The following is a 27,363-nucleotide window of genomic DNA, read 5'->3' as shown; positions in this document are numbered from 1 at the left end:
TTGAATATGCAGTGGGTGATAAGGTATTCCTCAAAGTTTCTCCTTGGAAGAGGATTATGAGATTTGGCAGAAAGGGAAAACTGAGTCCTCGCTTTATCAGACCATATGAGATTCTGGAAAAAGTGGGTCCTTTGGCATATCGGTTAGCATTACCTCCAGAGCTAGAAATGATACACAGTGTCTTCCATGTGTCCATGTTAAGGAGGTACAGATCTGACCCATCTCATGTTCTATCAGTTGAAGAGATTGAGGTAAATCCAGACCTTTCATATAAAGAAGAACCCGTAGAGATTCTGGCATATGAGGTGAAGTAGCTAAGAAACAAACAGATACCTCTGGTTAAAGTGCTGTGGAACCATCATTCAGGCCAGAAAACTAGTTGGGAACGTGAAGAGGACATGAGGAGACAGCACTCACAGCTGTTCAGAGACTGATGTTAGGTAAAATTTCAAGACGAAATTTATTTTAAGGGTGGGGGAGAATTATAACACCCCTATGTTCGGTAGTGCATTCTACTGTTTCGGTGATCAGTGTCTGTCCGGACAGCTAGAATGCCTGAAACTACACTTAAATGTTAGTGAGAAGATATGAAATAATGAAATACAATAGAGGAAAATACAAGAAAAACAAAGGAAAAATAAGAGCAATGAAATGTAACTAAGTTAAACGAGCCAAAAACCGTAGCGATGGGTGACCGCACTGGGAAGTTGCGGCGTGGACAGTTGATTAACCCTGGACCGCGGGGAACCCTGGGAAATATTTTGGCGTAGACCGTTGATTAGCCCTGGACCTCGGGAGACCTTGGAAAATATTTTTAAGACTTAAATAACCATTTATTGAGGTATAATTAACTTAGAAAATATTAAAGAAAAATTAATTAATTAGTACAAGAAAAACGAGAAATCGAGAAACTGATAAAAATCGGTGTTATCGAAAAATTAGAAATGCAACCCAAAGAGGGGCATTTTGATCATTTAACACATAGAGTGGACTTTTGACCTAAATTTCCATGAAAATAAAGTAGTGTTAAACTTTGAAAATGTCATGAAAAATAAGAAATGTGATACATATTATAAATAGTGGAAGTTGGTGTCATAATTGCAAAATTAAGAAACTTTGGATTATTTAAATAATTAAGCACTAATTTAGTGCTCCACTAACCATGCTTAAGTGGCCATATATAAGCCATTTGAGACAGAAGATATCATCATCTTCAACCTCTCACCATTCAGCCGAAACCAATTCTTCATGGAAACTCCATGGCCGGCCACATGCATGAGCTCCACTCCACCATCTTCAAGTCATTATTTCTCCTAGTTGTCTTCATTAAAGTTGATCACTACACCTTGGGCAGCATTTAGGGAATAAGAAAGAAAGGTTTTGATGAGTTTTTAACAAGCTTAAAATCAAGTAAGTGCTCATTTCCTCTCCTTTCTTCATTAATGTCTGTCTTGGTGTTGAGATAAGTTGATTTATAGAAGAAATTTTGAGGTTTGATGAATTATGGGAGGTGTAACTTTCGACAGCCATGGAATCTCAAGGTTAATGAATTATTTCTTCATATAAATGGTGATTTGAGGTGTTGATTTAAGTTCTTATATGTATAAGAGTGATTTACCATGTATATAGTTTGAATCATAAGTTTGAAAATTTAAAATGGAAGCTTGATGTATATATGTAACTTAGGCAGCCTTATGGTGAAGTTGGAAGTATTTAATTACATGGAATGGTTTGTTAAATTATGGTACTAAAAGTGGCAGAATATATGTACGATTTAGTAGTGAATATATATATAATTTGATGATGGAAGTTATATGTAATGGTTAGGAGTATTATGTGGATATATTGTTTAGAATTGGATATTGTGAAATTGAAGTGTAATTGGTGCATTGTCAATTGGTTATATTCTGCCCAAAGTGACTATAATATAAAGTGATGAATGGTTGTGGTATAATACAAATGCAGAATTAAGTTTGGGAAGTAAAGTATAGCTAGTGGAATGTGTGATTGGTTGGTGCTTTAAAAATGTGTTAAGGGCAGTATGTATTTTAGGCTATAAATGGAATTGTGTGGCTCCAATTAGTATGAGGCCAATAGAAGGTGAAACTAAGTACAAAATGTGACAACTTTCATGTTAGAAGCCTACCTAAATTCTATCCAGAAAGTGACATGAAAATTGACCAAATCTGGATTGGTAACATTGCAAACCTGAAAATTGACCATTTGAACAGCAGTCAGTATTTTAGCCATAACTCACTCAAAACAGGTCCAAATAACTTGAAATTTATACCATTGGAAAGCTTAGACATAGGGCTACAATTTTTATAGAGATAACCAAACCCAAAAATGACCATAAGTAAGTCAAAATGCTTGCACAAGTTTAGGTATAAAACCTGCAAGAATTGGAAATGACCTAAAAATGACCTAAGTTTGCCATTTTAGTGCAACCTGTCCAGCATTGGTAAAATGACCATAACTTGGTCTAGTAAACTCCAAATGACCTAAAATTTGTGGCAAAAGTTCAATAAGACATAGACCTATAAGTTTGTAATTCTGACCAAAACCTAGAAATTGAGGGAACTAGGTCATCCGGCTAGGTCAAAACAGCATACCAAAATCCGATAAATTACAATAAAATACAATACACTTAAAAATGAAATTGGTAACATATACCAACACTAAAGGACTATAAAATGTGACAAATTAGGAATATTAGAATTGACTCACTTAGAGTGCATCAAAGGTCAATATTATAGGTTGACTAATGAAAGCAATAATATTAAATAAATTTAATTATTGAACCTTATTGTTAGCAATAATTTAAATGAGTACTAAAACACTTTAAATTGTGTATTTCAGTTAGCAAAGACTCAGGGAAGGGGAAAGAACCACTGAGTCAAGGCCAAGAGGCTACTCTTCAGAGGTTTGTGTACAACAGTTATTCCTTTTAAATTTTCAATTGAAATAAATTATGACAATTGTATGTTATTGCTTAAATTGTGAAAAATTTGTTTGAATAAATTTGATGGATATTTATTGCTTGAAAAATATTGCAAATGGTTTGAACCACAGCTATATGTATATTTGATTGAATTCCTCACTAGCTTGTCTAGTGGGACGAATTGGCTTTGAATTCCCTCTCTGGCTGAAGTGTTAAGGTGTGTGTCAATTGAGGACGAATAGGATGAGTACTCATATAATTGCTAGCTAGCTATATTATTCCTCATTAGCCATTGGCTTTTGGGACGAATTGGACTTTGGAATCATGATTAAGTTGTATGTGTGATTTATTGATATTTATTGAGACATTGTGAAATGGAGTTTAATTCCTTATGACATTCTCTGTCTTTTGAAATTAACTATGATTTTAAGTATTCACAATTTATATGATTTATGGTTTATAGTTTTAAATTGTATTTTCTTAATGTTGTACACCACTGAGACATTGGCTCAGCGATAGCTTTTTCATTGCTGTTGTAGGTAGACAGACAGACAAAGCAGCAGAGTAGGCTACTTGTGCTACACTTTTGAGATTTTGTTGGGTATATTGAGTATACCACCTCCTTGTAAATTTTGTTGTAATGTATGTGAACTGTATATATATATTGTACTTGGTCTTGAGCAGTTATAAACTAAAGTTGTAAATTATATTTTGGCCTGTAAAAATGTTGTATTATACTTCTCTAATCTCAGCTTTTAAACTACTCAGTCATTTTGCATTTTATTTTTGGAACTACTGGAAATTGATGTTGAATTGAGTTTGACTTATGTTTAGAAAATTGATTTATGTTGAACTATTATTGGAGTTGAGGAGTAAAACAAATATTTTGGAAGTGCTTTTTACATATTTTTGAAGAACTGTTTTGTTCAAAATACAGATGGCACTCTGCCAAAATTTTTATAGAATCTATTAATATTACAAATTTGTTGTATAATTTAACTTTGAGTAAAAGGTTTTAAAACCTGTCAAAAGTATTCACCACTGTAAAAAGAAATAAGAAAATGTTTAAAATCCCTTGTAGTGTATTTAATGGGTTATCAGTAGACGAAGTTTGGTAATTCATTAGGTATACTATAGGATCATGTCATGCCTTACGAAGTGGTAAGGTGTGACATGTTTTAGTGGTATCAGAGCTGGTTTTTAAATTCTGTTTTGACCTGTAATTTTAATATTCTTTCTTTGTAGTACAACTGCTCAATGTCATGGTTTGATATATATAGTACATTACATTATAAAAATGCACTAACGGGAGGAAATCTCCTTGTGTTATTTGTTCAGGAGGTATAATATCCTCTAATTGACTATGGAAGAAAGGGACCGTTTAGTCGATCAATCAATAGAGGCTGAGGTACAAGGGGAAGCCCCAGCCCTTCAAAATGTGAGTGGATCAGCCGCACCAGCCCCCTCAGTACTGCAGTTCCCTACTCAATTTGCTCAGCAGATGGCTGCAATGTTCCAACAGATGGCTGGTAACATGCCTATTCAAGCCCCACTGCAGACACCAATGGTACAACCACAGCCTTCAGCTAGGCGGTATGACAAGCTGATTAAATATGGGGCTACTGAGTTCAAGGATACAGTAGATCCACTAGAGGCAGAACAGTGGTTGGAGAGAATGGATAGGGTGTTCAAGAAACTGCACTGCACAGACGAGCTAAGATTTGAGTATTCAGTGTCACCATTATAGGGGGATGTATATGACTGGTTGAAAACCATTCCCCATAGTTTGGTGGAACCTCCAGTGCTAACCTGGGATGATTTTCTTCGGGAGTTCAGACAAAAATATGTCCTAGATGCCTATGTGGACCATAAGCTACAGGAGTTTTCAAGTCTGAAACAGGAAAGTAGATCAGTGGCAGAATATGAAAGGGAGTTTTCCCGCCTGAGCCACTACGCAGGAAGTCTCCTTTCTACCAGCAGGGAAAGATGTAAGAGGTTTGAAACCAGCTTGAAGCCTAGTCTCAGACTACAAGTGGTCGGATTCAAACATAGTAACTTCTCTGAGCTCATTTCTCAAGCACTTGAATTAGAAAGAATTGAGTCAGAAACGGCCCCAAAGAAAAAGAAATTAGAGAAGACAAAAAAAGAGAAAGAGGGGAAGTCAGTAGATCAGAGTTCTCCTCCTGGAAAGAGAAAGAACTTTGGGGGACACAACAGGGGTGATAAAAAGTCTGGTAGGAAAAGATTTTCGGGACAGAAACCTCCTCTCTCTGGTCAGCAGACTACCAGAAGTTCCTACCATCCCCGTCAATGTGAAACTTGTGGTAGAAATCATGGTGGGGTATGCTACAAGGCCATAGGAGACTGTTATAACTGCGGGGGCACATGACACTTTGCCAAAGACTGCACCAGTGCCTGTAGAATTGGGCCACCTCCTACTACTGCAGAATGGTCAGTTCAGAATCCTGCCACCAGAGGTTCACAACCAACTAGCAGAGGTAGAGGCAAGCATAGAGGTAGTCCATCAGGCAGCCAAGGCACATTAAATCAGTCAGAGCAAGGCAGTGCTTCAGCCAGAGTCTACACAATGAGACAGAGGGAAGAGGCTGAGACATCTGATATTGTGGCTGGTACCTTCTCAACTTTTAACCAAGATGTGTTTGTGTTATTTAATCCAGGTTCTACCCACTCCTATGTGAGTGCTAGCATCATTGATTGCATTGCTGTTCCGTATGTGAAAATGGACTTTGAGGTGCTAGTGACAAGTCCGCTGGGACAAGAGGTCAGGGTCAATAGAATGTATAGGGATTGTCCTTTGGTGATCCAAGGACACACTTTTCTGTCTGATCTCATTGAAATGCCCTTCAGAGATTATGATATCATCTTGGACATGGATTAGTTAGCCAGGCATCACGCCATGATTGACTATAGACTGAAGACAGTCACTTTTGGTCTCCCTCAGTACAGTGATGTGGTAATACATGGGGAGAGGCAGCTATTACCATCAAACATCATTTTGGCTGCACTAGCAGAAAAATGATCAGAAAGGGGTGTGAAGCATACTTGGCACATATGGTAGACACCCAAGTGGGGAGTTCAGCATTGAGGGACATCCCTACAGTATATGACTTTCCAGATATGTTTCCTAATGAATTGCCAGGATTACCTTCAGAATGAGAAGTGTAGTTTGAGATTAATATTATGCCTGGTGTGGATCCAATCTCCATAACACCATACAGAATGGCACCAGCAGAATTGAAGGAGTTGAAGGTACAGTTGCAAGAACTACTTGAAAAGGGCTTCATCCACCCTAGTGTGTCACCTTGGGGAGCGCTAGTGTTGTTTGTTAAGAATAAAGACAACACTTTCCGCTTATGTATTAACTACCGGTAGTTGAATAAGGTGACAATAAAGAACAGATATCCATTGCCTCGCATTGATGATCTGTTTGATCAGTTGAAGAGTTCAGTTGTGTTCTCCAAAATTGATAGCGATATGGTTATTATCAGTTGAAAATGCAAGAGCAGAGTATTCCAAAAACTGCTTTCAGAACTCGATATGGCCACTATGAGTTTCTGGTAATACCATTCGGTTTAACTAATGCTCCAGCTGCTTTTATAGATCTGATGAACACTATATTCAGACCATATCTCAGCCAGTTTGTGGTGGTATTTATTGATGATATTTTGATATATTTGAGGAATGCAGAGGAGCATGATAGACATCTGTGGATTGTACTACAGACCTTAAAGGAGAAATAGCTATACGCCAAATTGTCAAAATGTGAATTTTGGCTGAAGGAAATCTCTTTCTTGGGACATATTGTGTCAGCTGAAGAGATAAAGGTAGATTTCAGCAAGGTAGAAGCTATCCTTAATTGGAAGCCACCCAGGAATATCACTAAAATTCGTAGTTTTCTGGGTTTAGCTGGATATTACCATCGATTTGTGAAAGGGTTTTCTATGTTAGCTTCTCCACTGACCAAGCTACTTCGGAAAGATGTAAAATTTCAGTGGACGGATAAATGCCAACAGAATTTTGATGAGTTGAAGAGGTGTTTGACTAAAGCTCCAGTCCTTACTTTACCTACTCCGGTTAAAGAATACACAGTTTATAGTGATACTTCTCACAATAGGTTAGGTTGTGTACTGATGCAAGATCGGAATGTCATTGCATATGCATCACGCCAGCTAAAACCGCATGAGAGGAACTATCCGACACATGACTTGGAGCTAGCAGCTATTGTTTTTGCTCTGAAGATCTGGAGACATTACTTATATGGTGAAAAGTGTTATATCTACACAGATCACAAGAGCTTGAAGTACCTGGGCACCCAGAAGGAATTGAATTTGAGACAGAGGAGATGGTTATAACTAATTAAAGACTATGATTGCTTAATAGACTATCAGCCAAGGAAAGCAAATGTGGTGGCTAACGCCTAAAGTCGCAAGACTATGGCAAGTCTCAGAGTTTCTCCTTTGTCCATGGTACATGAGTTGAAAGCACAGCATGCCAGTTTGGAGATTGATGATGAGAGACAAACAGTAGTTGCATGACATGTACAACCAGTGTTGATTGATCAGATCAGAATGGCTGCTCAGAATGATGAAAAATATCAAAAGTTACTGAAGAAGTCCAGCAGGGCAAGAAACCTGAATTTTCTGTGAGAGATGATGGTTTACTACTACATCAGGGTAGAATGTGCATTCCTAATGATGTGGAATTGAGACAGATCATTATGAAGGAAGCACATGAGTCTCCTTTTGCTATGCACCCTAGTGGAACTAAAATGTACAGAGGGCTAAAAGAGCATTACTGATGGATGGGTTTGAAAAGGGATGTAGCTGATTTTGTCTCCAAATGCCTAACTTGTCAGCAAGTAAAGGCAGAACATCAAGTACCAGCTGGTTTGTTACATCCATTGCCAGTACTAGAGTGGAAATGGGAAAGGATAACTATGGATTTTGTGATGGGACTTTCGAGGACACAAAATAGTCATGATGCAGTATGGGTTATAGTTGACAGACTTACCAAGTCTGCTCACTTTCTGCCAGTCCGGATGGACTATAGGCTGGAAAGATTGGCCAGATTGTACATAGATGGGATTGTAAGACTGCACAGAGTGCCAGTATTAATTGTATCAGACAGAGATCCTAGGTTCACTTTTAGATTCTGGGGTAGTCTTCAGAGAGCCCTAGGAACTAGATTGAACTTCAGCATGGCATTCCACCCACAGACAGATGGCCAGTCTGAGAGGGTAATTTAGATATTGGAGGATATGCTACGAGCTTGTGTGATTGAGTTTGAAGGTAGTTGGGATACACACTTGCCTTTGATTGAGTTTGCTTATAATAACAGTTATCAATCAAGCATTGGGATGCCTCCATATGAAGCTTTGTATGGCAGAAAGTACAGAACTCCCCTAAGTTGGGATGAAATAGGTGAAAGAAAGATGATTGGCCCATAAATTGTTCAGAAGATAGAGGAAAAGATCAGATTGATCAGAGATCGACTCAAGTCTGCATCAGACCATCAGAAGTCCTATATTGATCTGAAGAGAAGAGATATTGAATATGCAGTGGGTGATAAGGTATTCCTCAAAGTTTCTCCTTGGAAGAGGATTATGAGATTTGGCAGAAAGGAAAAACTGAGTCCTCGCTTTATCGGACCATATGAGGTTATGGAAAAAGTGGGTCCTTTGGCATATCGGTTAGCATTACCTCCAGAGCTAGAAAGGATATACAGTGTTTTCCATGTGTCCATGTTAAGGAGGTACAGATCTGACCCATCTCATGTTCTATCAGTTGAAGAGATTAAGGTAAATCCAGACCTTTTATATGAAGAAGAACCCGTAGAGATTCTGGCATATGAGATGAAGCAACTAAGGAACAAACAGATACCCCTGGTTAAAGTGCTGTGGAACCATCATTCAGGTCAGGAAACTACTTGGGAACGTGAAAAGGACATGAGGAGACAGCACCCATAGCTGTTCAGAGACTGATGTCAGGTAAAATTTCAAGACGAAATTTATTTTAAGGGTGGGGGAGAATTGTAACACCCTTATGTTCGGTAGTGCGTTCTACTGTTTCGGTGACCAGTGTCTGTCCGGACAGCTAGAATGCCTGGAACTACACTTAAATGTTAGTGAGGAGATATGAAATAATAAAATACAATAGAGGAAAATACAAGAAAAACAAAGGAAAAATGCTTAGACATAATCTGAAAATTGACCATTTAAATAGCAGTCAGTATTTTGGCCATAACTCACTCAAAAAATGTCCAAATAACCTGAAATTTAGATCGTTGGAAAGCTTAGACATAGGGATACATTTTTTGTAGAGATCACAAAACCCAGAAATGACCATAAGCAAGTCAAAATGCTTATACAGGTTCAGGTATAAAACCTGCCAGAATTGGAAATGACCTAAAAATGACCTAAGTTTGCCATTTTAGTGCAACCTGTCCAGCATTGGTAAAATGACCATAACTTGGTCTAGTAAACTCCAAATAACCTAAAATTTATGGCAAAAGTTCAATAAGACATAGACCTACAAGTTTATAATTTTGACCAGAACATAGAAACTGAGGGAACTAGGTCTCCGACTAGGTCAAAACAGCATATCAAAATTTGATAAATTGCAATAAAATGCAATACACTTGAAAATGAAATTGGTAACATATACGAACACTAAAATACTATAAAATATGATAAATTATGAACATTAGAATTGACTCACTTAGAGTGCATCAAAGGTCAACATTATAGGTTGACTAATGAAAGTAATAATATTAAATAAATTTAATTATTGAACCTTATTGTTAGCAACAATTTAAATGAGTATTGAAACACTTTAAATTATATGTTTCAGTTAGCAAAGACTTAGGGAAGGGGAAAAAACCACTGAGTCAAGGCCAAGAGGCTACTCTTCAGAGGTTTGTGCACAATAGTTATTCCTTTTGAATTTTCAATTGAAATAAATTATGACAATTGTATGTTATTGCTTAAATTGTGAAAAATTTGTTTGAATAAATTTGATGGATACTTATTGCTTGAAAAGTATTGCAAATGGTTTGAAACCACAACTATCATGTATATTTGATTGAATTCCTCCCTAGGTTGTCTAGTGGGACAAATTGGCTTTGAATTCCCTCTCTGGCTGAAGTGTTGAGGTGTGTGTCAATTAAGGACGAATAGGATGAGTACTCATATAATTGCTAGCTAGCTATATTATTTCTCATTAGACATTGGCTTTTGGGACGAATTAGACTTTGGAATCATGATTAAGCTGTGTGTGTGATTTATTGATATTTATTAAGAAATTGTGAAATACAGTTTAATTCTTTATGACATTCTCTGTCTTTTGAAATTAACTATGATTTTAAGTATCCACAGTTTATATGATTTATGGTTTATGGTTTTAAATTGTATTTTCTTAATGTTGTGCACCACTGAGACTTTGGCTCAGCGATAGTTTTTTCATTGCTATCGCAGGTAGATAGATAGGCAAAGCAGCAGAGTAGGCTGCTTGTGCTACACTTTTGGAATTTTTCCGGGTCTATTGAGTATACCACCTCCTTGTAAATTTTGTTATAATGTATGTGAACTGTATGTATATATTGTACTTGGTCTTGAGCAGTTGTAAACTAAAGTTGTAAATTATATTTTGGCCTGTAAAAATGTTGTATTATACTTCTCTCATCTCAGCTTTTAAACTACTCAGTCATTTTGCATTCTATTTTTGGAACTACTGGAAATTGATGTTGAATTGAGTTTGACTTATGTTGAGAAAATTGATTTGTGTTGAACTATTATTGGAGTTGAGCAGTAAAACAAATATATTGGAAGTGCTTTTTACAGGTTTTTGAAGAACTGTTTTGTTCAAAATACAGATGGCACTCTGTCAAAATTTTTATAGAATCTATTAATATTACATATTTGTTGTATAATTTAACTTTGAGTAAAAGGTTTTAAAACCTGTCAAAAGTGTTTACCACTATAAAAAGAAATAAGAAAAGGTTTAAAATCCCTTGTAGTGTATTTAATGGGTTATCAGTAGACGAAATTTGGTAATTCATTAGGTATACTACGGGATCATGTCATGCCTTACGGAGGGGTAAGGTGTGACAAGTGTCTCTCAAGCAGCGTCTACCTGTCCTATCCATATCCAATACTATAGACCACATACACACCAACGCATGCACACTGCTCCAAATTACCATAAACAAAAACCATGGCACTTCATCAATTAAGAATGCATTATAAAACGTGCCTAGTATTTAACTATATAGATACATACTTATAAGTGATGCATGGGCATGCTTGATCATATAATAATATTGAATTTATAATTAAAATTAATATTTTACTCACAGACTTAAATCGAGGTCACTGCGGCAGCTGGGCGGAGGAGGAAGGCTGTCTCGGCTCACCTGAAAAATTTCATTCCAATTTTTAAATATATTTGACTCAATACAAGTTTGGAAAATGCCAAAGATACCCTAAGTCGTGTTGAAAATCCGGCAGAGTCTCCCCTATACCTAGAACCTACCCAACCTGCAAAAGGGTCGAAAATACACTTCTATATCCATAAGTCATACATCCACAACTCAATCATGTCACATGGCCCCTCCTGGGCCCACAAAAACAATCAACAACCATAATTTAGAAAATTACAATTTAGTCATTATGATTACCCCTTTTTGCAAAAACTGCCCAAATGAGCTCTAAAAATTCTAAAACTTTGCCCCACAGTTCTTAGAAATATTATTAAGCTAATGCAAAAAGAATTATATTTTTCTAACCTACCACAAATATTTTATAGATTTTTAATCGAAATTAGGCACTAGATTATTAAGAAAAATGAGGGTTCGGGTTTACCTATGTCAATTTCGACCCTAGAGACACGTCTGGGACATCTGAAAACAACGGGGTAGCCTATACTCTCAACCCGATTCTGAAGCTTTTCTGGTAGTTTGTCTGCCCGACCTGAAATTGCAGACCCGAGCAACCATCAAATTTCCACTAATTGAATGCACCTACACGAAGTCCACAATACGGGGGTTAGTATATAATTTTTATGAAATTTTCTAAATTTATTTAATGCTCAGAAAAACACTGAGAAGTCTAGCGGAACCCATCAGAAACCGATATCAGAAAATTTGAAATGGGTATTGCCGCGAAGCTCTCGACGAGTTGAGCACTCCGGTACTCTCGAATTTTTTGTGGGGTTTACGATTTTGAAAAATCTAGACCGAAAGTCAAAATGAGCTAAAACTTTCCGAGAAAAAATTAAACAAACCGCTTGGATTTTTATGTTCTTGGTGTCTATGGAAAGCTCTCGAGATGTAGATGTGTTTTGGGATAAGACCTGGTTCGATTAGTGGCTGGATCAACCAGATTTTGGCCAAGAAGACGAAACTGCGAGGGCGCAAAGGGGGAGTTTTTGGGCCATTTTTCGGCGGCTTGAAGCGTCAGCCGGCAGCGAGGAGGTGTCCTGGAGGTGCGCCGGTGACCGGGGAAGGCTTGGGTTGTGGCTGGCCAGCGAGGGGAGGAGGAAGGAGAGAGAAAATGGAGAGAGAAGTGAGGGTGTCGGGCACATGAGGAAGGAGAGGGAAGAAAAAGAAAAGGCTGGTTCGATTCGGTCGGTCCGACCTAGTTTGGTTCGATTTGGCCGGTTCTATTCAGGATACCCAAAATTAAATTTTTTACTTTGCCTTGGGATAAAAAATGAGGTCCAAAAATTTTGAAAAAATTCTAAAAAGCTCAGAAAAATTCGTAGGGTCTAAATATATTTTTATTTTTACTACCCGGTCTTTAAATAAATTTTTAAAAGTATCAAAACTTTATATTTTCGAAAAATCGAACCCGATTTCAAATATTTAAAAATTTTCAAATAATTTTCCTAAAATTTTTAAAAAATAAAATATTACTAGTTACCCATAAAATAATTAATTTAAACATTAGGAGTGTTACAAATTATATGAGATCATACTCCACTAGACACTATTTTTAAAATTATTGATAAATTTCTTTTAAATATATTAATCAAATAAAATTTGTAATTAATTTAAAATAAAATTTAATATATTTTAATTTAAAAAAATTGAAATAAAAAATACCTTTTTAACTTTGAACTTCAATGCTAAATAAACACTATACATATCAAATTTAAATTTAAAAATTAGATTAATTATATTTTAAATAAAAATCTAAAATAAAATAAAATAAAATAAAATCTCGAATCTTTGTCTCACTCTCATTGAAAATTGAATCATAATAGTATGAATCACATAATTAATTATTAGTAAGACGCGGCTCTTAACATAGCAGTTCAAAACGTGATTGCATATCAAAAAAAAAAAAAATATATATATATATATATATATATATATTTTTTTTTTGATAAAGAGAAACATCGATTTTGTTCAAATTATTTTTATTTTTAAAATTAATTATAATTATATTTTTATTATTTAAATTAATTTTAAAATTTATATAAATCTAAAATACTTAATTTTTGAGTTCATATAAATTTAAAAATTTTAATCTCATTTATATTTAACTTTAATTAAATATAAAATTTTATAAGAAGTTATTAACAAAAACAAGAAATTAATAAATAAAAAAAGAGAACCCAATAACTTCTTTTGCATTTGCAGTTATGGAAAGCAGTCGATTAACTGCCATAATAATAGTATTTCTTCTAAAAAAAGGTTTCTCTTTTAATGAGTTTAATAAGAATTAAATTAAATATTTGCTTGTATGTATTAATTAATTATATATAAATCTCAATATAAGTATTTACTTTAACGGTTGATATAGGGTTCAACTTAAATTATATATACTTTTTTTTAGGAAAATAATAAAAAAATCTTAAATTTTGCCAATTTTTATAATGATATTTAAAACCAAAATTTTTACAATTACGCCATGTACTTTAACTCATAGATCAATTGCAACCTATTTTAGTGTTAGCTGTTAAGTCACTAACGAAAATCACCATTAATAGGGTGTAATTATAAAAATTTTTAAGTTTCGGTATAATTGTAAAAAAGAAAGTGTAATATTAAATTTTTTTTGCTATTTCCCAAATTTAATTTATAAGTGATTTATTACTATCAAATTTAAAATTATATATATATATATATATATATATATATATATATATATATATATATATATATATATATATATATATATCGACTAGAATCTGAAGCGGAACTAGTGTTTAAAAATTCTACAAAACTAGGTTCGATGGTTCATGAATTAATGGCATGCAGGTGTTGTTTCAATTCGGTAAAAACCAAATTATGCTACCATGGGTGCTTCTCTTTATAAGGTTATTATAAATTCAATTAAGTGAATTTAATAATTTATAAATTAAGTGTTCATGTTAAAATTTGTGTATTCAATTTTCCATAAACTTTAATCATTATATATATATATATATTAAAGAATTATAAATTTTATTTTTTTTAAATATTGATTTTATATTAGATACTAATTTATGTAAATATTTTTTATTGAAATTTTTGGATATTTATTGAATTTGTTGATTATTTATTTTCAATTTTAAAGTGAGATTGGAAAATAAAAATGAATTGGTAGTATTTTTTTAATTTTTAAATAATTTTTTTTTATTCTTTTTGGTTTTTAGAGTGCGAAAGCATAAAGATGAATGAAATAATAGAGTGCGAGAACATTGATAGCAATGTTGGCTAAACAATGCTGGGTAAATGGTGGTGACAAGGGCCGTGGATTAGTGCTTGCAGTTTTGGCTACATGGGGGCAACAAAAATGGCCATATAGTGGTAGTAAAAAGGTGGTAGGACTGATATGATAGTTGTAGCGAAAATATTAATAATTTTAAATGAAAATAATATTTAAAAAATAATATTATATATTAAAATTTAAATAATTTTGATTTCATCTCCATATATAAACAAGTATTAAAAAAACGTGAGATTGCATTACATTTTTTTTCTTTCAAACACAGTAATGCAACTTAAATTTCATTAGATGGTGATTACATTTCACGTTCATTATGGCAAACAGTCTTATTTCTTAATCTAGGGTTTTAGACTTAGCAGAATTTGGCAGATTTGAATCTAAGTGGGTACATGAAGGTGTTTGAATAGGTGAATCTAATGATCTGACCGTTATTCAAAGGGTTCCCTCCATTTACCAAGCAGTCATCATAGGAAAGCCTCTTGAAATTTGTTGGGTTTACCAATGTTGCAGAAGCAAACCAACTACAGTGGAGATGGATGTTTGAAGGAGCACAACCTGAAACACAGGTGTTGGCAATCTCAACTATGAACTGTGGAATCCCAGAAGAGGAACCTCTACCTTGTGATATACTTATATCTCTGCCTGTGCAAGTATCTGTTATTGAAATAAAATCGTACACAGAATAAGAAGTATGTACCATTTGAGAACCCAAATAGGAAAGAACAATTTCATATATTCGAAAACCCCAGGAAAAAAAAAAAAAACCTAGGGAACACAAACGTGCAATGTCTCTTAGAGATGGAGTCTTTACCTTGAGCCAAAAGCTTTCTTTGACTTGGCTGTTGTAGTTTCTTGGATAGTATTGTTGATTTTTTATTATTAATTTCATAAGAAGATAGTAAAAACTTGTTTAAAGGACCTGCAGCTGCATAAGGTGATATTACATTACATATTCAATTGCATAAAGGTAAGAACGAAAGGGAAAAAAAAAAGGAAAAAGAAAGAACAGAAAGGTTCAGTGATACCTGATTGAACTCCAAGGATCCAACGAGTAACGATGAACATCATCAAGTAAAGGAAGCAAATACGACAAAAGCTCATGATCACATGAGAGATCAAATCTTTCTCACAGTTTAGCAGTAAGCATAAACATCTATGATGCATTTAAAAAACTAACAATATATAAGTAGTAATGAGGAAGACGAAGTGGAAACGTTATAAAATGGTCACTCAATTACGCAAATTGTAAACATATGAGCTGCGAATAGAAAAGGAAAGAAAAGATTATACCCTAAACAGGAGCAGTCCACAATTCAATTTAGGAAGTAATCATATCGCAAGGAAGAATTGATTATTGATTCAACGTGCTCTTGACTCAGGGGTGCAATAGCAAATGTGACTTATATACATACCATTTAAATTTTTTCTATAAATAATTTCAAAGAATGAACTTTAAATTCTTGCATCGAGTGAAGGTAACAATAATAAAATGATATTCATAAATTATAAAAATTAATAGTATTTAAGAATTTTATTTTCTCAAATTTTATTTATTCTTTTATAAATTTTAAATTTTTATACTTTGCATAATAACTAATAATTTATTTTGCATATAATAATTCTTATGCATATAGGAGATCAAAATTTTCTATTAATATAAGTAAAATAAAAATTAAAAAAAATCAAATGATATATTATTTTATGTAATTACATCTGCGTACAAGGACAATTAAAGAAAATAATTTTTATTAGGATGAAAATTAAATTATTAATTAATGAAATAAAGGAAAGTGAGGAATTTCTTATTAAAATGATGAAATTAATTTATTAATTAAAAAAGGAAGGGAAATCATATAGACTTAGTTATGGAATTTCTAAAATTAATTTATTAATTAAGAAAAAATAAATATATAGAAAAAATAGTTAAGTAAATTTTTGCAAATGTGAATAAATTTTTTTTATTAATTATTGTATAAAAGATAATAAATATGAAATTTTTATTAATTTAAATAATAATTAATTTATTATTATATTAGCAGATCAACTTTTTTTTAAAGCATGTTATGTGATAATATTAGAGAAGATTGAATAAGAAAAAAAATTGAATTTTTTTATTAAAATAGTGAAAATTCATTTATTAATTAAGAAAGAAAAATTAATTAAAAAATTAATTTCAACCCGAAATCTGCTGGGACCACAGCCACCCGCATGGCAATGTTCTAGTGTGAAATTCCAGCGTCTCTTGGCAAAATTTAATTGGGACATATTTAATAAATTTAGTGGAGATAAAATTAAAAATAAATGGATACATATTTAATAAATTTAATGGAGATAAAATTAAAAATAAATTGATTAATCAATTTAATTAATTAATTATAAGTAATGCTACTTTACCCACAATAAATAACATATCCTAATTATGTCTCAACAATAATCCTAAAAGTTTAAATCATAAAATTTTAAATCTCCATAAATCTAAACTCTAAATTCTAAAAACCTAAATTTTAAAAATCTAAACTTTAAATTCTAAACCATAAAATTTTAAACCCTAAATCATAAATCCTAAATCTTAAAATTTAGAGTTAAAATTTTTAGGGTTTAGAGTTTAGATTTATAAAGTTTAAAATTTACAAATTTAGGATTTAGAATTTAAATTTTAAAATTTCAGGATTTTAGGGTTTATAATTTTATAGTTTAAGATTTAGATTTTTAGAATTTAAAATTTTAGGATTTAGAATTTTGATTTTTAGGGTTTTAGATTTAGAATCTTAACATTTAAATTTTTAGAGTTTAAAATTTTAATTTTTAAGATTTAAGATTTAAAATCTTAAGATTTAAATTTTTAGGATTAGTTGAGACAATCGAAACGTACCATTGTTAGGCCAAAATAACATTACTAAAAAATTTATAACTATGATAGATCAATACATAATCTTCATTGGTTGGTTATAATTTTCTTTATAAAATTTTCTAGCTAAAAAAAGCTCATTTTTTAATATAAATAAAAAAAAATATTTTATTATCTTAAAATTTTTATAATTAAAATATATGAAATTTAATTTGAAATTAATATTTAATATATTTGACTTAACATATTAATTTTTTAAAACTTTAACTGTAATACAAACAAATTATTAATAATCTCCGAAGTCATCATTTGTCAAGCACAAATGCACAATGGGCAAAATGACTTCTTTACTTTTCTCTATTTGGATGCATATTCCATCATTTTCCAGTTAAAATTTTCTCAGTATTAGCAGAAATTACTATGTGGATTTTTAGTTAAAATGTCAAGGAAGGCAAGACAATTACTTGCCAAGGGCCTTAAGTTCCGTGGTGGAAATGAGTACATATACCAAACACTAGCATTGTTGGAAGCTAAAGCAAATCGATATGAGCAAGCCCGTTACTTATTCAGGCAAATCACTAAGTGTAATCCAAAAAGCTGCTCCAGTTGTAAGTTCTGAGCATCGTTAACATTCTTATCTGCAGCAGAGTGAACTTCCCACCAAAAAGTTACTTCTTTAACAAAGTGTTTCTTCTTGAATCCATTGAATTATTTTGACATTAGGCGTGGGCGCAATTGGAGATGCAACGGGAAAGCAACCTTACTGCTAGGCAATTATTTGAGGTATTCCACTTTACAACCATATTCAGTCCTTTTTACTTCATTTGGATCATTTTCACTTTTCTTTGAACCTTAATTTAGTCTACAGTGTCTACTCGTAATATTTTTACCCAAAAATTGTAATATCTTTGCATTACTTTGTAGAAAGCAGTGCAGGCTAGCCCCAAGAACAGGTTTGCATGGCATGTATGGGGAGTTTTTGAATATAATATGGGCAATATTGAAGTGGCAAGCAAACTTTTAATGATAGCTGCTCACTCAATCCAAGGGATCCTGTTTTGGTTCAGTCTCTTGCTTTATTGGAATATAAACAGTCTATTGCAAATCTTCTACGATTGTTGTTCAGAAGAGCATCTGAATTGGATCCAAGGCACCAACTTGTATGGATTGTAAGGCATTTCTTCTTGCATTTCCAAGAGCTATTAATGAAACTGATTCCAGTTTATTGTCATATTTTTGTCCCTTATTTATCAGTCAAACTTGATCCTTTCCTGTCATATTGTCATCCTTTCAGAGTTTGCTAATGTTCTCTACAATGATGGAATCTGAAATGTAGACGACAACATTCTTTTCTTTTCTTTTTTTGATTACTGAAACACTCATGCCACTAGATTGAAGTAAGGTATATAATTTTTGAAGGGTAATCTTTCAAAGTGCGCTGTCTATTGGTTTTCATAATCTTAACTTTGTAGTCGCTCAATTATGTATTTGAATTTATATTACATTTTAATCAAAGTAATTTATTAATTTACCTGCACATCAAAATTGGGATTGCAGGATTTCTTTTGTTTGTAAAATCAATGTAAATTTTGATTGGAGACCGAAGTTCCAAACTATTCAGGCTTGGGAATGGATGGAATGGAAAGAAGGAAATGTATCCACTGCTAGAGAGTTGTACCAGAGAACTCTTTCAATTGACTCAAGTAGTGAAGTGCTGCTACATGTCTACAGGTAATGCCTATGTACTCTGATGAATATGTAGATAGAACTGCTATTCTAGGTAGCTGTATTTAGCTTATCTTATTATATATTTTTTATTCCCATTGTTATCCATTGCAGACTTGGGGTGTTCTAGAGCAGAGCGTTGGTAACCTGTCTTTAGCTCGTAGGCTATTTATATTTAAATCATCCTTGAATATAAATTCTCAGAGTTACATAACATGGATGGCATGTGCTCAATTGGAGGAGGATCAAAGAAATTCTGTGCGTGCTGAGGAGATTCGTAACCTTTATTTTCAGCCGGTCAGTAGCTGCCTGCTATTAAATCTTATACTAAATTCATGTAACCTTGCAAAAGCCAAAAGGAAAATCTCAACCATCCTTAAATCATGTTTATCTTTGCATAGCTTCTCATAATATGAGCCATTATTAATTGCAAGTTTTAATAATTTCAGGTACTACACGTCTTAAAGGTCAAGCTAATATAGTTGTCTCACAGCTGACTGAAGTTGTGGATGATGCTTCATGGGTTATGGGGTTTCTAGACATCATTGAACTGGCCCTTGGCAGCATCAAGAAACTCTTGAACATGGATCGGAACCAATGCAGTAAGACGCAAGAATCTTTGAGAAATATATCAGAAGAAAGTGAAAATAGTAGTGATGGTCCTTCTAGAGATACTGATGCCAATTTTATAAAAAGTGGAAGTGGGTTCAATTTGGAATTTTTCATCAAAGAAAGGTTGTCTCTAGATCCAACTAAGCTGGATATTCAGCTAGAACCATCTGGGAATCCAGCATCACGGACAGTGTTGTAAAGAAGATTATGGAGATTAAAGAGAAGAAGCACCACAAAAGTGTCAAAAACCTGGATTTGACGAGTTCAATTATAAAGAGTGGATGTGAAATGCAGGTACTTGGCAGTTGAGACCAAGTTAATTTTCTGAAAAATTAAGAACCCTCTGCTCATTGACATCAAAAACTGCATATCAGGATGTATACACAATCTGTCAAAGTTGTTTATCCAGAAAGAATACGAGAAAGTTGGCTATTTTTCTGCAACAACAGTTAACTCATTTACAGTGTAGACTCTACTATTACCTTTTATAAATATTACTTTCACGTCCTTTCAGATTTTTTTAAATAAAGTTCTCTATTTTCTCTTTTAGGCTCGTTTTCTTGTGCCGTACATCTATATCTATACTACCTTTCTCCAAAGTGCTTTACCCGTAGCTAGCTTGCTGCGGGCAGCACAATATTTTTCAATATATAATACACTTATTATTTAAAAGATAATTAACAAATTAAATAATACCTATAAATTATAAAATAAATATTACGCTTTTCTTTTTAATAATTATCATAACGTAAATAATTTATTTTACGTCAATTCTTATTCTACTACATGTGGTAATTCTCACATGAAGTGCTCAAATGTATCAATAAATGTCATACATAGGTCTTAAAAAGTTGGTTAACCTGACAAATTTTAGAGGGAATCATGTCTATTAAAATAATATAATTTCATTACAAAATTTATGAAATTTATTAATGAAAAAAAAAATATGTAATTGTAACACATCAAGCTTATATATATAGTTGTAATATCATTGATAATATTTTATCTGTAATTATCTAAAATTAAATGTTATATTTAATTTAAATAAAATTTTTATTTAAATGTTTAAATTAAAACTATGCACTGTTAATTAATTTATTTTAGTTTGATCTTAATTTTAAAAACTTAATCAATAAAATATATAATGCTATCAATTCTTTATATATTCTAAGTTTAATTTGAAATTATTTATTAATATTTTTATTTTTCTATATCCATTATAATCTTCATTTATAATATTATTTTTGTATACTTTATATAAAAAATTTATTAAGTAATCACTTAGTAGTTTACGTTATTTAAATACATAACAATGAGCTAGACGAGATTTAAATATGGATCAAAATAATGTCTTATTATTTAATATTATATCAATTATTATTTTTAATAATCACAGAAGACTCATTTCTCATATTTAAATTGATTTACTATATGGGGTAGGTCATTAATTCAATCCTCCACCTTTTGCGCTCTCTTCTTCCATTCTCCATTCATCCACCTGCAACACTGTCCTTCCTAATCAAATTAATTTTATTAAAATTGAATTTAAATATTTGATAATATAAAATTATGTATTATACATAAATTTTAGAATGATAAAATTATAATTTGAATTATACTTCACCAAAAATGAATGTGTTTATCTTTCAATTTTATAGCTCTAATTTATGAAGAAACAAGTTTACTTCAAATGTGGAGATGTCATGTCTTGGAGTTTTGAATATTTGTTTAATGTATATTACGCGGGTGGGAAAACAGATAAAGAAACATAAAAATAAAATTATTGAGATTTAGTTGTTATAAAGTTTTAAATTCGAGTTTCAATTAGAATTAATTATTAAAAAAATAAAATATTTAATATAAAAATAAATTTATTTCAGATATGGTGTTGTGATATAAGGCGTGTATATATATATATATATATATATATATATGTTAGTTATATCTACTTTTTTACAACATGAAGTCATGAACTCCATATATATCATAAAACTCTAGTAATTTCTTTCTATTTTAATTCAGGTTATAATATTACTCTAGTAACCTTTTAATTTTATATATTTTTAGTTAATTATGCTTAATCAATAAATAATTACTATATATATTTGAAAGAATTTTCAAGTAAATTAAAACACCCTTGCCTATATATATATATATATATATATATATATATATATATATATATATATATATATATATATATATATGTATAAAACAGACTTTCTAGTTAGTCAAGAGTACTTGAAGAGTTGTAAAAGCTGATATGTTATGACTTTTTTTAAAAATAAATAAACATTATATTTTATGTATCTATCAACAACATATAAAATGTGACTTATATTTACACTGTGTCTCACATGCACTTTCTAACTGAATACAAGGGTTCACCTTTCTAAAATCAAGGAGAAATTAAGTTTTTTTGAGCGCCATTTTTAAATGCTCCTATTTCATACAATAATTTCCCCTTATGGTTAAATAGAAGTGAAGTTTCTAATTAATTAAAGATTTCAGCTGGTAGGCATGCAAGCTATAGATATGGATAGTTGCATTAATTCCACTATATCCAACGAAATGCTTTAAAGAAGTTTTAGCTAGGGAGCATAAGCGCTCTTATTGACAAATGAGCTAGCAAAAACCTAAAAGTCTCTTGGATCAACAAATACATTTCCCACTTGTTCCTTGACCACCTGTTCATCCCCACCAGCAGTGAGGCCATTCACTTTCTTCAAGTACCAAAGATCATCAGTGAATGACATAGAAGACTCATGAGACACATACTCCATGAGTGGATCGGAGACCCCTAGCTCAGTAATAATCACCTTGCACTCCTTCACATTTTCAGCCAATCTAGACGCAAAGCTCCATATAGATTTCATCAGCTCTTGTAGCCTTGCTCCCTCTCCATAAAGTCCGTAGAGAAATAGGAAACCAAATGGTTTCTGCAGTGAGTCGCATATTGGCAATTTAAGGCAAGCGAAAATCTTATCTCTTGCATGGCTTAAAGTTGCATGAAAAAACTTAAGTGGATGATGAGACTTTCGAATATGAAGCTTGTATGCCTCACAAGAATTCCATATGCTAAAGATGGCCCAAGAACTAGGAGTTTTAGTAATGATGTCTTCATTATTCTTTTCATTATTGCTGTGCAAAATAATCCATTCCTCTTCTTTAAAATAAGAAACCCAAGTACCAAGACTCGGCTTTTCCTTCAACATAGCATCAATGTCTGTTGGATATATATCTTTGCCTCTTAGCCTGTCATTGTACAAAGAAATTGCTTGGTTTATTTGCAGCTTTTCTATCTTAATATCTTGAGACAAGCCTTTCACAGGGAGAGCTGGTTGAACAAATATCACCAATGAACTAAAGTTCATGTAATTACACTTGGAAGTGAAGAGATTGGTAGAGGCCACATTGTTCTTTTCAGTGGCTAGGAAAGTATAGTGTGCTCCATTTCCCACAAGCCATTCTTCAACTGACTTCACAAGTTTTAATCCAATCCCCATCCGTCTACAATAGTCAATATGTAGAGTTTTGGGTGAATTTTATAGACAAACCAAATATTTTCTAAACTTAATGCATGAGTCGGTGATCAAATTAATCTTGGCATGAACGAAAGAAAATTACAAAAATCATGTAGCCAAATATATGTAGAAGAAAACCTCATGGTAACTCCCTTTCCATCTACATCACCTGCCTCATATACTGAATGCTTATTTCAGGTAATTGCGAAACAAAAACCATTGCATTATAATATGACCTACAAAGCTCTCTAGTTTCACATGAATGATCCGTATTTTAATCAGTTTACTCAAGGCTTTCATAGTGTTCAGGAAAATGAGAGAGATGTAACTTTCATGTTGAATTCAGAGAGAGAGAGAGAGAGAGAGAGACTATACCGATGCTTTGGAGAGACTCGAAGGCCAAGGATGCAGCCCAACCTCACAAAAGTTGCTCCAAATCTAGTGCCCACACACTTGATGCATCCTCTAACCACACCCACAAGTTCCCCATTTTCACGCAGCTCCGCAACCTGTAGGCCATTTTCAAGCACATCAGTGGCCAAGCAATCCATTTATCTATTTCGCCTTAACATGGGAACAAAGAATAGATGGATAAAATGTAATTGCAACTGCAAAATATATATACATAAAGTTATTAAGTTTCCATATTTGAATTTGGAAATGCTAAAAAGGTTAAGAGAAACAGAAACTCCCTCACCCACCAGCATAACATGAACAGGATAGAACCTAATCCTACATAAGGGGTCAACCATCATGCTGGTGAAAATGGAGATCTCCTTATTAGACCCTATCTCACAATTCTTCTCAAGCCTCCCCACCACTTTAATATCTGTGTCTTCATTGTATTCCCTAATAAGAACCTTATTCTCTAACTTGCCAACCATTTCTTTGCATAAAATATAGCTGAATCAATAAGTTGTGTAACTCGCAAGATCTGAGATATGGGAAATATTAAAAAAAAAAAAAATCACTATCTGAAATCTTTCTTGAATAGGCTAGCTGCCATAAACCATAACCAACTCCAGTTATATTCTTATATATAACCATACAGACTAGTGCACTTGTTTATTTATTCAATTTTATTTTTTTACTCCATGTAATTGTTATCTTTGTTTCTTCTGTCAAAGTGACATAATTAATTAAGTTGTTACTATGTCCTTGTGAACCCTTTTAGAAGCTAGTCAGCTTAATCCAATATGATCCACTCTTGACGATAAGTAGTAAACCATCTAACCGGGGCTGCACCACTAAAATGGAACAATAATGTTACGAAATGATTCGCTGAATCTTTGTAATCATTGTAATATTTATTTTTCCATGTCGGTTAAATAAGGTCCTGTACTTGCAGCCTTTTGAATATAGTACCCGTGTATGTATATATATATAAAATAAGATTTGGAGAAAGATTTTTTTTTCAATTTGCGTAGGAGAAATATTTCTCAATAAAATGGAAGAATATTTTCTATAATGAATAAAATTTTAAAATTGAGTGAGACTCCTAATCAGATAAGAATTAAGAGAATTAATGCTATAAATAGGAGAGTTATTTAACTTTTACCCATTAAAGAGAATGACTTTTAGCCCATAGAGTGAAGCTGTCACCTATTGTAGAGAGTGGCTTTGCCAATTGCTGAGGATTTGGCTTTGTCCATTGATAAAGAGCACTTGCCCATTACAATGGAGAGAGGCTTCAGCTTAAAGTGAAGTAAGGACATAAAATTTAAGAGGAAGTGATTCTTGTCCATTGGTGAAAAGGCTCTTGCTCATATAATTGAAGACACCTTATAGTGTAATATTGTAATAGTAAATATATTCAATTATGTCTAGAGAAATTTGAGAGGGACTAATTAATATATTTTTTACTATAAGCAATTTGATATTGTATGGGTTCTGTTGGGTGTAATTAGACTGATGAGTAGTATAGTTTGAGCTTGATGATTTATTTATTGATAACAGTGAAAGATGGCATGCCCGTGGATGTAGCCTTATATTGAGAGGGTGAACCATATAAATATTAATATTTTTTGTATTTGCTTTATTTCTTTACAATTTACACATTTATGCGGTGCACAATAATATATATATATATATATATATATATATTTTTTTTTTTTTTTTTTTTTTTTCTTAGAAAAAGGAAGTAGATCAATACTGCATATATATAATCAAATCATTGACGTTTGACAAGGCTAGCTATAATTTCTTATAAGGTTATGAGTTTTTGGATAATTAATAGATTAGATTCAAAATGCTGATCAATTAATGCTCCATTAATATGAGGATTAAGTTGCAGCTGCAGGTACGAGTGGATAAAGTTTTATCAACAGACAGGAGATCAGGTTCTAGTTTGTTTTGTAATGGATTGGCGTTTAAGTGTGAAAACACATGCAGATTCTTCCAAGTTGCTTACACATAAAGGTCCAAAAGAGATGTCGGCGAAGTTTTAGTGAGAAAATGATATGGGTTGTGGTATTCTTTTGTTACTGTTCATTTTGTTGTATTTGCTGTCTCATTCTGTGCTACCAACCACTAATTGAGGTAGCAAATCCAGCATGAGTGGTAGAACCATGTGATAAAGCCATTCATTCAGGTAGTTGCTCATGATCTTCGATGGTCTCAGATCATATCCCATCTTTTGGAAAAGTGGTCTTCAATTTCATAATGGTCATTTGTCTTGAACCTTTAGCTACCTGCTGCAAGAATCCATTATGCAGAGACTTCAGAATCTCAATAACAGAAGTTTGGATGGTAATGCATATGTGCTTGGCTCTCTCTCTCTTCATAATATTTAAATTATGTGTATGCATTATAGTCTCCCAAACTGTGCAACGACGTCAATTGTTACATGTGATGTGATAAAATTTCAAAATTGTCCATGTAGCGTTATATTTTATTAATTTACATAAAATTTTATTTAAAAAAAAATAATGACAAATAAATAATCAATCACTTTAAACATAATTAAGTTCTTGTGGGCTCTTTAAATATTTATCACATCAAATGCTAATGTAGGCATTTAATTAATAGTACATGAACACTTGCCCACTAAAATTTGGCCGCAATTGATATAGTTTTAAAAGTTCTATATATTATTGATATATTTAGGATAAAACATTAGACCAAGTATAAATTTGGATTTTTTCTAATCCCTTAATAGACCCCATGAAAAAAAAAATTAAATGATTAATTTGTTGAATGTTTCTATCTCAACGTAAAGTGAAGTGATGAACACAAAGATAAGTGCATAGTTTTTCTATTGATTCTCTGGACATATTAATTTCTATACCATAACTAAAAAAATTTTCAAGAAGGTAATGAGTGGGGGATCATGTCATATACACCTGAAACTCTGAATCTTCTGCAACGACTTGATATCCAAATCAGAAAATTGAATGATAGAGAAATTGCATACGATATGAGCATTTTCTTTCTTTTAGTTTCCAACAATACATGTGTCAAAAAAAAAAGGGACCCATTGGTGGAGCCAGTCAATATACTTAGTTAAAAGCCTAAATCCTGAGCACTTCAGTTATTTACAAACATCTCCTCGTAAGGTGAAATAGATTTACACTTTTTCGTACTTCAAAATAATGAATTTATATTCGAATACCAAGATGTATTAGAAATTTAAAAATTATTATTTTGCATGGAAAAATATGTTAAAGATATTAAAACTATTCTAATGTAGAGATATATTGGAAATATAAAAATTATTTTTATAATTTTATATATAAGTTTAATTTATGTTTGAAGTGAAGTGGTTCTTTGATATAAGACTAACACCATTTTGAATCATTTTTATAATGTTATTTGTAAATTTAATTTTAAAATAAAGTGATTTCTTGAGACTAGAAACAGGCATGACAATAAATGAGGTATTTGTGTTCCATATATTTGAAAAATTAGAATTTTATGAGAATTTAATTTAATTAATTTTTTATTAATTTTTATATTTGAAATAAAAAATTTATTTAAAAAAATA

General features: G+C 32.3%; 3 protein-coding genes across 3 annotated transcripts; 1 reads left to right on the top strand and 2 right to left on the bottom strand.

Annotated features, from left to right (window-relative positions):
* Nucleotides 1–15,024: 15,024 nt before the first annotated feature.
* On the bottom strand, nt 15,025–15,773 carry LOC110632942 (TPD1 protein homolog 1-like). The gene is made up of 3 exons (XM_058137213.1): nt 15,698–15,773; nt 15,484–15,597; nt 15,025–15,326 (listed from the first exon to the last, which is right to left on the bottom strand). Exons 1-3 carry the CDS (start codon nt 15,771–15,773, stop codon nt 15,025–15,027), a joined length of 492 nt encoding a protein of 163 aa, XP_057993196.1.
* Nucleotides 15,774–17,959: 2,186 nt separating this feature from the next.
* Nucleotides 17,960–20,056, top strand: LOC110632965 (protein high chlorophyll fluorescent 107-like). The gene is made up of 7 exons (XM_058137212.1): nt 17,960–18,090; nt 18,165–18,168; nt 18,244–18,303; nt 18,445–18,528; nt 18,615–18,689; nt 19,360–19,522; nt 19,695–20,056. The coding sequence occupies exons 1-7, from the start codon at nt 17,960–17,962 to the stop codon at nt 20,054–20,056; spliced, it is 879 nt and encodes a 292-aa protein (XP_057993195.1).
* A 2,113-nt stretch (nt 20,057–22,169) lies between these two features.
* On the bottom strand, nt 22,170–24,374 carry LOC110632995 (probable N-acetyltransferase HLS1). The gene is made up of 3 exons (XM_021781417.2): nt 24,083–24,374; nt 23,757–23,890; nt 22,170–23,367 (listed from the first exon to the last, which is right to left on the bottom strand). The coding sequence occupies exons 1-3, from the start codon at nt 24,263–24,265 to the stop codon at nt 22,494–22,496; spliced, it is 1,191 nt and encodes a 396-aa protein (XP_021637109.2). The 5' UTR covers nt 24,266–24,374; the 3' UTR covers nt 22,170–22,493.
* Nucleotides 24,375–27,363: the final 2,989 nt, after the last annotated feature.

Source organism: Hevea brasiliensis, chromosome 15, assembly GCF_030052815.1.
Source record: "Hevea brasiliensis isolate MT/VB/25A 57/8 chromosome 15, ASM3005281v1, whole genome shotgun sequence".
Lineage (NCBI taxonomy): Eukaryota > Viridiplantae > Streptophyta > Magnoliopsida > Malpighiales > Euphorbiaceae > Hevea > Hevea brasiliensis.
Note: the sequence above shows the minus strand (reverse complement) of the source record. Positions and strands in the feature narration are given on the sequence as shown.

Excerpts from the sequence above, each read along its gene's own strand:
- LOC110632995 (XM_021781417.2), bottom strand. The coding sequence starts at position 24,265 with ATGGTTGGCAAGTTAGAGAATAAGGTTCTTATTAGGGAATACAATGAA. Across the intron at positions 23,891-24,082 it reads ATCCTGTTCATGTTATGCTG|GTTGCGGAGCTGCGTGAAAA; the intron begins GTGGGTGAGGGA and ends AATGGCCTACAG. Across the intron at positions 23,368-23,756 it reads CGAGTCTCTCCAAAGCATCG|ACGGATGGGGATTGGATTAA; the intron begins GTATAGTCTCTC and ends TGACTATTGTAG.
- LOC110632942 (XM_058137213.1), bottom strand. The coding sequence starts at position 15,773 with ATGAGCTTTTGTCGTATTTGCTTCCTTTACTTGATGATGTTCATCGTT. Across the intron at positions 15,598-15,697 it reads GATCCTTGGAGTTCAATCAG|CTGCAGGTCCTTTAAACAAG; the intron begins GTATCACTGAAC and ends CACCTTATGCAG. Across the intron at positions 15,327-15,483 it reads AAGAAAGCTTTTGGCTCAAG|ATACTTGCACAGGCAGAGAT; the intron begins GTAAAGACTCCA and ends TTTCAATAACAG.
- LOC110632965 (XM_058137212.1), top strand. The coding sequence starts at position 17,960 with ATGTCAAGGAAGGCAAGACAATTACTTGCCAAGGGCCTTAAGTTCCGT. Across the intron at positions 18,529-18,614 it reads ATATGGGCAATATTGAAGTG|TCTATTGCAAATCTTCTACG; the intron begins GCAAGCAAACTT and ends GAATATAAACAG. Across the intron at positions 19,523-19,694 it reads TGTGCGTGCTGAGGAGATTC|GTACTACACGTCTTAAAGGT; the intron begins GTAACCTTTATT and ends TAATAATTTCAG.